We start from the raw sequence: 13,567 nt of genomic DNA on the forward strand, positions 1-13,567 counted from the left end.
ATCCGTGTTTGAAAATTGAAAACTTTTGTTTAGCAACTTCTTCCGACTCGCTACTGCTGCGTTCAAGGTCAGTATGACAACAGGTGCTGCGGAGGACGAGCTGAAGTGCATGACCGTGTGGCATTTCAACAGCAGGCATCTCAGTTAGACTGTGAATAGAAAACAGAGACTTTTATTAATGGAATCTAAAAATGTTTTTTTGTTCTTTACTTTACAAACCCATACATAGGCTACATATTTTTGGGAGCAGCTCAGGAGCTACAGAACAAATGCATTGCAGAGAGGTTGCTGGGGTAAAAATAGCAAGCAGCTGCACTTTGTTGATGTATTTACCTCTTTGAATTCTAATCAGTGGAAACTTAAACATTCCTCCACTGTCCTCTCCTTGATAAATGTGAATGTGTCTGTCAGATAAAATTCCTAAATGATAGTGCTTAAATACAATCATTTGCAGCAGATTTGCAGATCACAAGATAATGATTTGGGTCTGCATGGGTCTGATAGCTTTTGAATGTTGGAGAGGAAATTTGTTCTTATGTTACAGAGCAGAAAATCAAGCCATGCAGCTGCACTTTATAGGGGGATAAAGATAATACTATTTGGCTTAAGAAGCTTGAAGAAGCAGTAAAACTACTTTAGTACAGGTTTGATGTGCTTTACTGTAGCATTTCCACTTGATGTTACATTATTCTTATTCTCCACTTATTTTGAAAGTGTACTTTTTTATTTCACTATGTTTATTTGACAACTATAATTACTAGTTACATGTATTAAACAGAAAAACCTATGATGAGCCCGTGATACTGTATAGATGATGTTACTGTATAGATTAAACTACAGTACCCAGCAGTGTAAGTAGCTCAAATGAGTACTTCTACTTCTGATACTTTGACTAGAATATACTAATAAACTTGTTGGAATGCAGTACTCTCACTTAAAAGTATTTTACATTAAGTTATTGGTACTTGTATTCACGTACAAGATATTAATACTGGCATTGCTCCAATGTGAAACTACTCTATTAGTAGGACAAGTATTTGACATGTTCTAATTGTAAGTGTCAAACACAAAAGTACTATTGATGTGTTAATGTTTAATCCGTATAATAAAGTTGTAGATAAACAGATGACCTTGTTTTTATAACCTGCAAAATTACCCCTAATTACAGTGATCATATTAATGAGCAAAATCAAGTATAAAGTCTCACAGAAAAGAAACTTTAATTAAAAGTATTACTGATACTGGGCCCCAAGTTAAGAACTTTAAATACTACAGGAGGTTAATGTGATTTGTTGATAATATGTTTCAGCAAGTACAGTATAGTTCACCCGTGATGCTGACCTGAATCAAAAATGACTGACGCGTCGAGAAGTCTATCTTTAGTTACAGTTGAAACAGATGTCTCTCATTCAAATGCTGAAATAGCAACACTACACCTTCCTTTCTACTTGTCAGTTTTACAGCTGCTGGTTCAGGAGTGTACAGTACATTTAATCAGTATTTTGCGCCCTCCTTCATTATGGAGTGATTGTGATTGAGGTGAGAATCAAACATATAATGAGACAAAGTGAGGAGGTGATGAACATCAGGATGTGTTTCTTATCTGTAGAAGTGGATAAGCAAGTCCTAAGGTATTTGGGATGCAGAACCTGTTTCATGTGTACAAATAAAGTGATGAGTGGTAACTGTGTGTCCAGGAGCCTCCAGAGCTCTTCTTGTCGCTGTCGTCATGGGGATCAAAGCTGCACTTCCCAAGTATGAGATCTATTTCTACTACATGGTGCTGTGTCTGTCCATGTTTTGGGCCACCAGCTGGATCTTTGAGGTCTCCAGTTGTGAGTATGGGCATGCACAAATGCACACACACACACACACACACACACACACACACACAAACAGGTTATAGGTGAGTAGCAGAACATTACGCTCCAGTAGAGGCTGTTAACTTGTATGTCAGTAAAAGTTCAATCATGTGTGTTGAAAACTAAGTGAAAGTAAAATGGATGAATCTAACAGTTTGAAGACTACTCTCATTTAAGGAAAGGTCTAGTCATATTCTAATTTGTTTACTTACTTACAACAAATCCCATGAAAAGACCAAATAATGAACATGGACACTAGTTTACGTTGAGTCAATTCCATATTGTCCTGCTGCAGTAAATACTATGAAGCACTAAATGTGTATTAAAAATGCAGTTATGTTTGAATAATATTTGCTAATAATGATAGTGCCCAGTGGTTTAAGGAAATGTTCCAGCCTTTTTTTCCTCTTTTAAAAAATTAAAGCACATATTTGGGTCTTTTAGGATTAATGTCTCCAGTAGACAACACTAGTCTTGGAGCTAAAAGCCACAGACAGTTTCGAGGAGTTCTGGTTTTGGTCTTTTTATGGAATTTGTTGACAGTAGCTAAAGCCTAGTCCTTTAAAGGTTGTTTATTTAGCATTATAGTACTGGTATTGGATTTCTGAGGCTAGTTCCAATATTGATATTTGACAATAGTTATATATTATTTGATGTAACACTTTTGATTAAGGTCCCTTAAATTTGGTGTGTTTGTACACAGACACAGGTGTTTTCATTTATTCTGGCTGATTGGCTGAGACTCTGCTTAGTTGCAAACTGAGCGCAAGTCAGGTCAATAATGTCATGTCAACAAACTGAAACAAATGCCCCCTGTGCAACTAAATATTTGTGAAGGATATGTCAATCAACTACAGTCTATACAAGTCAAACAATTAAGAGAAAACACCTGTGTGGGTGGACCATAGATAGTTTATAGTACTGTGGCACTGTAGTAACTAGCTGGTGAACATGGTGTAGTGGAACATTGAGCAGCTTATGAGCCAGATATTTCCCTCAGGAGTTGGTGGAGAACAAAACAGAACTAAAAGGGAAATTTATATTGTACTTAAGTTCATCTGGTAGCCAGAAACACTTTGACTCCATATATTCAAATGTTCCTTCATTACTGCTAGATGTGTTAATAGGCAACTAGGTGCTATAAATCTGCCATATAAAAGGTTATAATATATAAGTAAGTGATGTGTTAACAGTGTGTTTCTCTTCCTTATGGCTGATGGCCGATTTCTCTCTAATTCAGTAATCCAAGATTGTGAAAAGAAATCTCACAGATTATGTTGCAGAAAAAATAACAAGCAAACATGAATTAAACATTATTTAAATATCTTCCTGATTGCATGAAAGTAAAACTGTAGGCACCTCTGTAATCCTTTATTTTCCATAAGTGGACTAGAGAGAAACTTCATCACATCTATTTGAATGAAAGTAGAATTAAGCAAAACAAACACTGAGGCTCAACTGACTCATAAAATAAGTTGATATGGATAAATTAAGTTATATTTTATGCCTCCTGTAGTGCAGTCAAATGCAGACGACACAATATAGGGACAGTGTCACTGTGTGAGGGTGAGGAGTCAGAGCTATGCGGACCACGCAGAGGAGATCAGGTGTCAGTATTAATACCACAGAGCAGAGGAAGAAAATAGGCCCTGCATTTATTGTAAGTTTCAGTGTCACTTGTAACAAACAGTTTCACATGTTCTCAAGGACAAAGAAAAAAGTATAGGATATGAGCCAAAAGATGACAAAAAGAAACATATCTCAAGGTCCACTCATAGCTATACCGAGATCTTTCAACAACATATCATGGTCATTGTCCTGGAAATAGCTCACTTGTCATCACACCTACCTCAGTAGGGACATGGTCATGTAATAACAGGTGGTCAAATGTGAACTTTGTGTTTTGCTCTGACTTCCATTAAAAAGCTTGTGAAATTTATTTTTTATTTATTTTTTTTATTTTTTTTAAACTCCCAAAATAGATTTTCTTTCTCATCTTCTTTTTGATTCCAGCCAATGCAAACCGAAAGACATTCAAAACCAACGTGAAGCCAGGATGGTACTACTTTGGAAGAAAAATGGTGAGAACGCATTCATAGTTCATCAAAAATCATGTTAGTGGTGCATACATCTTCTAATTTGGGTTTTTCTTTGCTAATTTATTTGCAGGATACAACTGATTTTGAGTGGATGATGTGGTTTTCCACATTCAGAGATCACATCCTGTTTGCTCTCTCTGGACATGTGCTGTTCGCTAAGATCTGCACCATGCTGGCTCAACAGGTGCTTTCACTGTCGGATTCACTGATTAATTGACTGATTGAGTTGGGAAGAGTAATATATGATAGGATGCAGATCTGATGTGTGTCTGCAGTGTGAAACAAACAGGTTGTCTGCTGTGTAGAATTTCTATCTCACTGTGTTGTGGGCCATGAATACTCTTAATTTATTTATACAACATTGCACAGTAGCTTTTTATATCATTAATCAAACAGCAGATGATGAATTGCACCAAGTGAAAAGAAAAAGTCACAGAAGAGAGATGGAGGGATGACTGTATAGATGAAGAATGAGAGAGCAACAAACAAAAGTGCAGTTCTAAATTTAGTCACATCAGTTATGCCAGTTTGGTTTGGTTAACAGCATTAGACCTCATATCAAATGTCAGCAGAGTCTCAGGACAAAGGTCGTCCCTTTAACTAAATGTGTACAGTTGGTTTATGCTAGAATGCAATAATGTAAAGGTGTTTCTTTATAGTTTTGTTATTTTCTGCATAATTGTGGAGTAATTCACATTTAAAATTTATAAATTCAAATCCAGACACAAATCTACACTCCCTCCAGCTGTATCATAGTTCGTTGAACGTTTGTGTCTATTCTTCCCTCCCACAGTACAGGTCCTTGGTGTACTTGGTGTACGGTCTCCTGGCTGTATGGACCAGTATGGGCTGGACCTACGTCACCCTCATCCTGTCACACTGTATTCTGCTCTACAGCATTTCTTTAGTAAAAATACGCTGGCTTTGCTTCGCCACTGGTCTCTGTACCCTTGCTACATTCAAGTGTGAACCTTTCGTGTCCTGGCAGGTAAATTGATGGCTACAAAAAAAACAAAGTTTTGGTAGAAATATATTTGGTATAGATATGTTTCTACTGTCAGAAAGTGAAAAATAATAACAGTGGAAGAAATTTGATTTGTTGAAATTAGTTGTGACTGATTAGTGTCTCTTTTATCATTTATTGTCTCTGTCTCTGCTTCATGTAGGCAGGTTTTGTGGAGGGAGACTTTGACCTGCGTCATGTTCTGTTCTATGGAGGTTGTGGTTTTACCATCATGCGCTGTATGAGCTTTGCTCTGGAGAACTGTGAACGAAAAGACGGAAACTACAGCATCCTGGAGCTGCTCAAGTACAACTTCTACCTCCCGTTCTTCTATTTTGGGCCAATCATGACCTTTGATAAATTTTATGTACAAGTGAGTTAAATCAATTTCTTGCTATTATTCCCTGTCATGCAGCAGCTCAAGGCATTTCTGGTTCCTAAATTTATTGCATTGAGTGGTATTGTATTCCCTTCCTGTTTGTTTTATGAGCCATGACCACAAGTTGCCTAACAAAAGGCTATTTCATCAACCCTGTTTTATTAGATTTTTAGACACCAAATGAAATTATCCAGTAGAAAAAAGGAAAGAAAAAATTCTTGAGGAACACGTGAAAAATAGATATCATTTTAGGGACTATTGCATTAGCAGATGCCTTTCTTGTCTTTGTAATATGGGAAACAACAGCTGTATATTTTCTCATGGCATTTCTTTGTAATACAGGAAAGAGAGTTAACAATTTAGAAAGAATATGAGAATAAATTATTGGGAAAATGTAGATGAAGTTATCCTAATTGCTGTGTACATGTAAAGGAAAGGTTCAGTAGACATCAATGCTCATTTTTTTCCAGAATCAATATAAGAGATTTATGTGCTGCAGAGAAGCAGTGTAGAGGTTAGAGATCCTTGAAGTTCTTGGTAATTGTGATGTGTGTCTGCTGCCCTCTGCAGGCCAACAAATCAGACCTGACCAGGAAAGAGCGGGAGATGTGGAACATTAGTCTGCAGGGCCTGATCCACCTGGGGATCATCATTGTGGTGGACATCCTCTTCCACTTCATGTACATCCTCGCCATCCCCACTGACGTAAAGCTGCTGAAGCACCTCTCTGACTGGGCTCTAGGTCTGTGCCAGCTCATCGAAATTCCCTCTACATTGAATCCCTTTTGAATGGGCTGCAGGCCACTAATGTTCTTCTCCAGTTCAAATCTGGAGACAGTATTTATACTTGAGAGGATTGTTATATACATTTATATAAGTACAGTTAATTTATAAGAACAGTCCATTTATATTCATCTAATTCAGAAGAGTACTTAACTGCCAGTGCTTTGGCTGCAGGGTTGCATAGATGATAAGATAAAAAGCAAATATCAACACTGCTGGGCTCTAACATTCTTTGAAAGAATCAAATAAGGTTTCATGTGATTATTATTTTCATTAGCGATTAATCTGTCAATTATTTTCATGATGAATCAATTAGTCAGTGGTCTATGAAATGTTAGAAAAAGGTTGAATGTCAATTACTGATTCCTAAAGTACATAGTCTGCAACCCAGAGATATTCGGTTTACTGTAATAGTAGAATAAAGAAACCAGAAAACATTCACATTTGAGAAGCTGAAACCAAAGATTTTGGAAATGTTTTCTTAAATAATTACTTATTTAACTGATTAATCGATTATCAAAATAGTTAGCAATTTAGCTGCAACTAATCGTTGCAGCACCAGTATAGTGTGACAATAATATAACTACTGAACTGATGTGATTGCATTGTTTCCAGTGGGCTTGGCGTACTTAAACCTGGTGTATGACTGGGTAAAAGCAGCTGTCATGTTTGGAGTTATCAATACAGTGTCCAAACTGGATCACCTTGACCCACCCAAGCCACCAAAATGCATCACAATGCTCTACGTGTTTGCTGAAACGTGAGTGAAGCTGATCACACTTGATCATCACCAGATGCACTGTACTGCAAAACTAAAACTGTTCTTGATGTTTTTCTCCTTGCAGCCACTTTGACAGAGGAATCAACGACTGGCTGTGCAAGTGCGTGTCTCAGCAAGAACACTTGTAAAATTAAAGTAGTCTTGTTAATGCTGACAAATGCAGAAATTGTGATCCTGTGTCATTATCCACAGGTATGTGTATGATTACCTGGGTGGAAAGCATGAGAATGTGATTGAGGAGCTGGTGGCCACGCTCTGCACCTTTGGCGTTACCATGCTCTGGCTGGGACCCTGCGAAGTGGTACTGCTCTGGGCTTTCTTTAACTGTTTTGGACTCAACTTTGAGCTGTGGGCTGCCAAATTCTTCTCCATGGAGCCTTTTGCTTCTTTTGAGGTTCGTTAGTGGAGACTGTCTTCATGCTTTAGTTACTACTTTAGCACAAAATGCACTTTGATGATTAAAAAATTGTTTGTTTACAGTTGGCGATGTCAGAAGCGATGTCCCGCAGGATCAGAGGCATCTTTAATACCTTCAACTTCTGGAGCATTGTGCTTTTCAACATCTTGGCCTTGAACAGTTTGGACTTTGCCAAGTTGGTTGCCAAACGGCTGCTCCTCAAAGGTGATTGGTTTTGCTTTTTAAAATATGTACATTTGTTTAAGGAGTGTATTAACGGTGAAGTTGTTGGTCTCCTTGTCTTCACAGGCTTCCCTATAACCACCATCATCGTCATGTTTGTGACTTACTGCCTGATCCAAGTCATCAAAGAGAGAGAAAGGCGACAGGCCCTTATCGATGATCCTGATCCTCTCCCTCCCACCCCACCTCCAACCGCTGCCACTAGTCCAACCAGCACTGCAGCTGCAGCCGCCGCCACCCAGCCTGCCGCAGATCCCAGCAAGGAGAAGGCAGAGTAGATATCTGCCGTAGGATGTATGGAGTCAAGTAGTTTTATCACAGTGTTATCCCCAGTCTAGATTTTATAATGTGACTTTTGAACAGATACTCTGTTTCTGCTGATGTACAAAACAGCATTAACTGTAAATAAAGTTTACCAACTATTTATAAGGGAAAATAGACCCTGATGAAATACATTTACTCAAAACTAATTTTTTTCTGAAACCTCTGTCATTAAAGCAAATAAACAGCAAAAATATCATGTTCCGTGTCTTTATGGGGAGTTTTTGACCTTTCAGATTAGGTAGATTAGAGAGAGGCTTTTTGCACTGTGTGACTCAGTCAGTATAGAGTCTTGTCATGAGGGCTGTGTGGTATTTCTGTACCGTTACATCAGCAGTTAGCAGCTTGATTCTTTTTTGATGCCTCCTCACTGGAAACACTTTTAACACTGTCCAGTGAAATGACTGTGCTCACACTTATAGTGAATCACTGCCTCGACATGAGTAGTGTGATAAAAGGTGTTTATTGACATAAAAGAAGAGGTATTTTTACCTTTTTGTGAGACACTGGTGTGACTACTGAATGTCTACAAAGGTAATTTGGGACATGTGTTCCAAATCTAGTTCTTCAGATTTCACACATAGCCTACAGATTAGTTTACTCATCACACAAAAACAGAGACTTTGTAAAGTCTGAGTAAATCCAGAAACCAGATCAGGCTTGATTTTGGTTTGGGCTTGAAATTCTAGTTTTTTAAATGAGTAGTTAGACATTTTGGGAAATATAATTATTTGTTTTTGTGCTGAGAGTTAGATGAGAAGAATGATACCTCTCTCATATTTGTTTAATATTAAACCAGAGCCAGCAAGTGGTGAGTTTAGTAGCCATGAAGACTGGAAACAAGGGGAACCCGCTAGAACTAGCACTGTCCAAAGGTTTAAAAAATCCACTAGAGGCAGGCTAGCTGTTTCTGCATTTTTCAAGAATTTATGCTAAGCTAAGCTAGCAAGCCTGGCTGTGCCAGCATTTTTCCCAAAATATCGAACTTTCCATCTGACAAAAGGGATGTGGTACAAACTGGGGGCATGAAGTTTGAAAGACTTAGATGTTTATCTGGCAGGGAGGGTGTAATGAAAGATATCATCGAGCTGGATAATGGAAAAAGTAAGATCCATTATTGCAGCTTGACTCATTGCAGGGCCTTCCTGAGCTTCATCAAAGCACAAAGCTATGTCACTGTTCTCCTTTAACTCAAAACCAATTAAAATTAGAAAAGTTTGATTCTAAATACCCCCTGACCCCCACCCCCACCACGGTATTGACATTGCACTGAAGGTTATTTTACCATTAGTTATTCCAATGCAAAGTCAACACATGAAAACAGTGACAACTACTGATGTCATGTGGCAATTTACAGCAAAGTCCATCCTAAAACAAGACGATCATTATGTTCCACAATTCACCCACTTTACAATAACAATTTGAGCTAAAGGGAACATCAGTAGTGTTCGTGTGTAAAGACAAAATTACAATGTGCTTACAATATTTTTTATTTCAGCTGTTAATTTATTTCAGCTGTTAATATAACAAAATTACGGTATGACATTGTAGCTATGATAGCTTTAAGGGGACAGTCTCATAACCAGTTTACTCTAGACTGACTCTGATTCAGGACAGACATATTTCCCATGAAGCAACTCGTCAGCTGTCCGAGAGTGGGTGGATGTAGCTGGGGAGTGGGTAGGGAGTAGAGGGGTGGGGTTGGAGGTGGGGAAAGAGGATTGAAGCATGGATATTGTATTTCATGTTCCAGAATGAAGCCCATAGCTCTGCAGCAAGCACCCAGACTATAAATAGCCTACCAGTTGGAGTTCAGTTGAAGGGTCAGGACAGCTGAGTGAGTGGGCTGTCCCAGGGGTTCAGCTAGTGTGGGCTAATAGCAGTCTGTCTGTGCTTCTGCCTTCTCTTTCCAGGCTAGGAATAAGTACAACTCTACTGTAGTTAGAAGATCTACAAAGGAAGAACTTTTTTTTAATTTGCAGCCCAGAGGAAGGCTCTTCAAACTCCCCCTCTGCCAGGAACAATGGCTCTACCTATAAACCCCATGGATGAACCCAGGTTGTACCAGCAGACGCTGCTCCAGGACGGCTTGTATGACCTGCTGGAGAATGAGAAGCTGGTTGACTGTGTGCTGAAGATCAAAGGCAAGGAGTTCCCCTGCCACCGGCTGGTCCTGTGTGCCTGCAGCTCGTACTTCCGCTCCATCTTTCTGTCTGACCTGGATGAGGAAAAAAAGAAAGAGATTGTCTTGGAAGATGTGGAGCCAGGTGTCATGGGGCTTATCCTGAAGTACCTGTACACCTCCAAAATTAATGTGACAGAGCAGAACGTTCAGGATATCTTTGCTGTGGCCAACATTTACCAGATTCCCTCTATTTTCACTGTATGTGTGTCTTTCCTACAGAAGCGCCTGAGTCTCAGCAACTGTCTGGCTATCTTCAGGCTCGGTCTGATGCTGGACTGTTCCAGGTTGGCTGTCTCTGCTCGAAACTATGCCTGCGAGCACTTCCATCTCATCTCCAGAGATGAGGAGTTCCTCCAACTGCTCCCCAGTGAGCTGGCAGCCATTTTATCAAACGACAAGCTGAACATAGACACCGAGGAGGCAGTCTTTGAGACTTTGATGAACTGGGTGTCCCGAGACACAGAGAGCAGGGAGAAGGAACTGCCAGGTTTGCTGGATTGCGTGCGTTTCCGTCTGCTCACTGAGGATTACATGAAAGAAAAAGTGGAGAGTCACAAATTAATCTCCTCCAGTCCTGAGTTACAGCAGAAACTCCAGTTGGTTAAGGATGCTCGGGCTGGGAAAATGCCAGAGGTTAAAAAAAGCAAAAGCAAGAACGAGGAGGGTGGAGCGCAGAAAGATGGCGAGGATGAGGATAACGAGGAAGATGAGGAAGGTTTACTTCCAGGAATTCTGAATGATAACCTGCGATTTGGCATGTTTGTGAGGGACCTGATCCTGATGGTCAATGAGAAAGGTGCGGTGGCCTACGACCCAGCAGGGAACGACTGTTTTGTGGCGGCGCTCTCCACACAGATTCCCAAGAATCACATCAGCCTGGTCACCAGGGAGAATCAGATCTTTGTGGCTGGAGGATTTTTCTTTGATGAACAGAACAAGGAAAACCCAATGTGCTCTTACTTCCTACAGGTAGGAATAATGCACCATAAAGCATTCAAAAAATCTGCTGTGACACAAACTGACCTCAGCTCAGCCCATTCTTAACTAATTAATTCAGTATTATATATAGAATATGTACAGTTGTTTGTATGTTGTTGTAGGCTCTGCAGCATCTCTGTACAGGACCACAGTAATAAATGCTTGTTTTACCTTAATTGCAAAAAATAATAAAGTGATGCAATCCTAACCCAACACTTTGATCCACCAGCTGCTTGGAATTGCTCAACATTTGCATTTAATTCATAAACTCTTAAACCAAATGTTGCACTGGTGGGTCAGTCAGGAAAAACTCAAAACCTCTGACAATAGGTTAAAGCTGAGCATAAAGCATAAAGTGTTGTGTTTGCACATTTACATGGATGCATTTACATCAGCTTGCATGTACTTCAGTATGTGTACTACAGTATACTTAAGGTGGTGCAGACTTTACTCATTCACAAACATTTGACTCCTGTGACCTCAGTATGACCCAGTTGGTGCTGACTGGCTGGGTATGCCACCTCTTCCATCATCCCGCTTCCTTTTCGGGCTGGGCGAGGCTGAGAACTCCATCTTTGTGATGGGAGGGAGGGAACTGAAGGAGCAGGAGCACACGTTGGACTCAGTTCTGGTCTATGACAGACAGTGAGTACAGGTGTAAGTTAAGATAGAAAATGAAATATGAGAAACTTTTGATTGTGAATGAAAGAATTCTATTTTCTCATTTATAGATCTTTCAAATGGGGGGAGTCAGAGCCTCTTCTTTACCCAGTCTATGGACATGCAACAATATCCCACAAGGATGTTGTTTATGTGATTGGCGGAAAGGGAGAAAACAAGTGAGTATATAGTGTGACAAAATATTATAATATATATAATTTATATAATTTATATTAATTCATGGCATGTTTAAACTTTGATAAAACATCATGTAAAGTTGATGATGCAGAACAGTATTAACCCACTGCACATTTCCACAATTTACTTGATAAAAATGAAGAGGACCATTGGGGAACAGCATACCTCAAAGGTGTTACTTTCTGTCTGTTTTGTGTGACAAGGACCTGTCAGAGAAGGATGTGTGCATATGATGCCAGGAGGTTTGAATGGAAGGAGCTGGCTCCTATGAAGACTGCACGTTCTTTATTTGGAGCCACTGTTCATAAGGACAAAATCTACGTGGCAACTGGAGTCACTGACACCGGCCTGACAGACTCTGTGGAGGTGTATGACATCGCAACCAACAAGTGAGTTCCTCAAATTACTGAAGAGTCTAAACAACAAAGGCACTATTTAGATCTTTGTGGCCATCAGTGGGCCTAAAAATTACAATTACAAATTTGATTGTATGTGCTACTTTTGTACTGAAAAAAGAAATCACACAGAGATATGTGGTTTACTGTATTACTCTATTTTCTTTCAGTGGGTTTACTTGCTGTTAAACAAGCCATTTGGACTTTCCTAAATTTGTGATGTCACAACTATACGCTCAACATTTGCTTTGCAAGGGGCTCAGACTATATTGAGATAGTCTTTCGTACTTAAAACCATAAAAATATCTTCTCAGGATCAAATAAAACACCAGAAAAGTGTAAAATAGGGATCTTTAAAGTTATTATGTTACTTAAAAAATCTTGAAGGTTTTGATGCAGCCATGAAAATGTTATTTCCCTATCAAGCTACCTGAGGCCTCCTGGAGTCTATTGGTCTTTACTGAACTGTACCTCTATGTGTGTGTGTGTGTGTGTGTTTACGTTTTTCAGGTGGTCAGACTTTGTAGCATTTCCCCAGGAGCGCAGCTCTCTCAACCTGGTGTCGTTGGCCGGATCACTCTTCGCTGTGGGAGGTTTTGCCATGATGCCTCTGGAGGACAGTGACGAGCTTGTTCCAAGAGAGATGAATGACATCTGGAGGTGCGTCATAATAACACACAGTTCTTTCATTCACATGCTTCTATTTGCCAATGGGCTACTTTCTTTTTCTTCTTTTTCTTCGCTACTTGTTGATAGAAGGTACTTATCCAATTTTCAATTTGCTCAAAATTCTATATTGTAATTTATGTTTTTAAAAATAATCCCAGTGCATATTTCCCAGTTTCACCCTTTATGACTTACTGTATGTTTGTTCATGCATATCTCCTCAGGTACAATGAGGCAGAGAAAAAGTGGACCGGGGTCCTCAGGGAGATCCTGTATGCTTCAGGAGCCACTGTTCTGGGGGTCCGACTCAACACCCTACGTCTCACCAAGATGTAAAAACCCCCTTTGGTCCATGTTTGTCATCAGAAATCTGTGCTGTTACCCACTTTCAACAGTTCATTTGAGTTAAGGATAATGACAATGAGCTTGTTTGATGTTCAGTTTGTTGTCTTTTACACTGTTTTAATTATAGCTCTGTAATTGTGATTCTGGCATAATAAGGAGGACTATCTTATTTTGATTAAGACATTTTTATAATTGTGTGTTTCAGTGATTTTAAAACTATAAACAATCTGCAGCCCACTGACATTTTTTGCACTGTATGTAATAAAATGTAA

At 39.3% G+C, this 13,567-nt stretch overlaps 2 protein-coding genes across 2 annotated transcripts; both read left to right on the forward strand.

Moving 5' to 3' along the window:
* Positions 1 to 1,729: 1,729 nt before the first annotated feature.
* hhatlb (hedgehog acyltransferase like, b) lies at positions 1,730 to 7,825 on the forward strand. The gene is made up of 11 exons (XM_053342536.1): positions 1,730 to 1,835; positions 3,876 to 3,943; positions 4,032 to 4,145; positions 4,755 to 4,949; positions 5,128 to 5,337; positions 5,914 to 6,085; positions 6,742 to 6,886; positions 6,972 to 7,007; positions 7,100 to 7,301; positions 7,388 to 7,529; positions 7,614 to 7,825. The coding sequence occupies exons 1-11, from the start codon at positions 1,730 to 1,732 to the stop codon at positions 7,823 to 7,825; spliced, it is 1,602 nt and encodes a 533-aa protein (XP_053198511.1).
* A 2,060-nt stretch (positions 7,826 to 9,885) lies between these two features.
* Positions 9,886 to 13,567, forward strand: klhl40b (kelch-like family member 40b). Its single transcript, XM_053342452.1, has 6 exons — positions 9,886 to 11,022; positions 11,516 to 11,676; positions 11,763 to 11,870; positions 12,093 to 12,278; positions 12,795 to 12,944; positions 13,175 to 13,567. The coding sequence occupies exons 1-6, from the start codon at positions 9,892 to 9,894 to the stop codon at positions 13,284 to 13,286; spliced, it is 1,848 nt and encodes a 615-aa protein (XP_053198427.1). The 5' UTR covers positions 9,886 to 9,891; the 3' UTR covers positions 13,287 to 13,567.

Source organism: Scomber japonicus, chromosome 21, assembly GCF_027409825.1.
Source record: "Scomber japonicus isolate fScoJap1 chromosome 21, fScoJap1.pri, whole genome shotgun sequence".
Classification (NCBI taxonomy): Eukaryota; Metazoa; Chordata; class Actinopteri; order Scombriformes; family Scombridae; genus Scomber; species Scomber japonicus.

Excerpts from the sequence above, each read along its gene's own strand:
- hhatlb (XM_053342536.1), top strand. The coding sequence starts at position 1,730 with ATGGGGATCAAAGCTGCACTTCCCAAGTATGAGATCTATTTCTACTAC. Across the intron at positions 6,086-6,741 it reads CCTCTCTGACTGGGCTCTAG|TGGGCTTGGCGTACTTAAAC; the intron begins GTCTGTGCCAGC and ends CATTGTTTCCAG. Across the intron at positions 7,008-7,099 it reads ATCAACGACTGGCTGTGCAA|GTATGTGTATGATTACCTGG; the intron begins GTGCGTGTCTCA and ends CATTATCCACAG.
- klhl40b (XM_053342452.1), top strand. The coding sequence starts at position 9,892 with ATGGCTCTACCTATAAACCCCATGGATGAACCCAGGTTGTACCAGCAG. Across the intron at positions 11,023-11,515 it reads TGTGCTCTTACTTCCTACAG|TATGACCCAGTTGGTGCTGA; the intron begins GTAGGAATAATG and ends CTGTGACCTCAG. Across the intron at positions 11,871-12,092 it reads GGCGGAAAGGGAGAAAACAA|GACCTGTCAGAGAAGGATGT; the intron begins GTGAGTATATAG and ends TTGTGTGACAAG.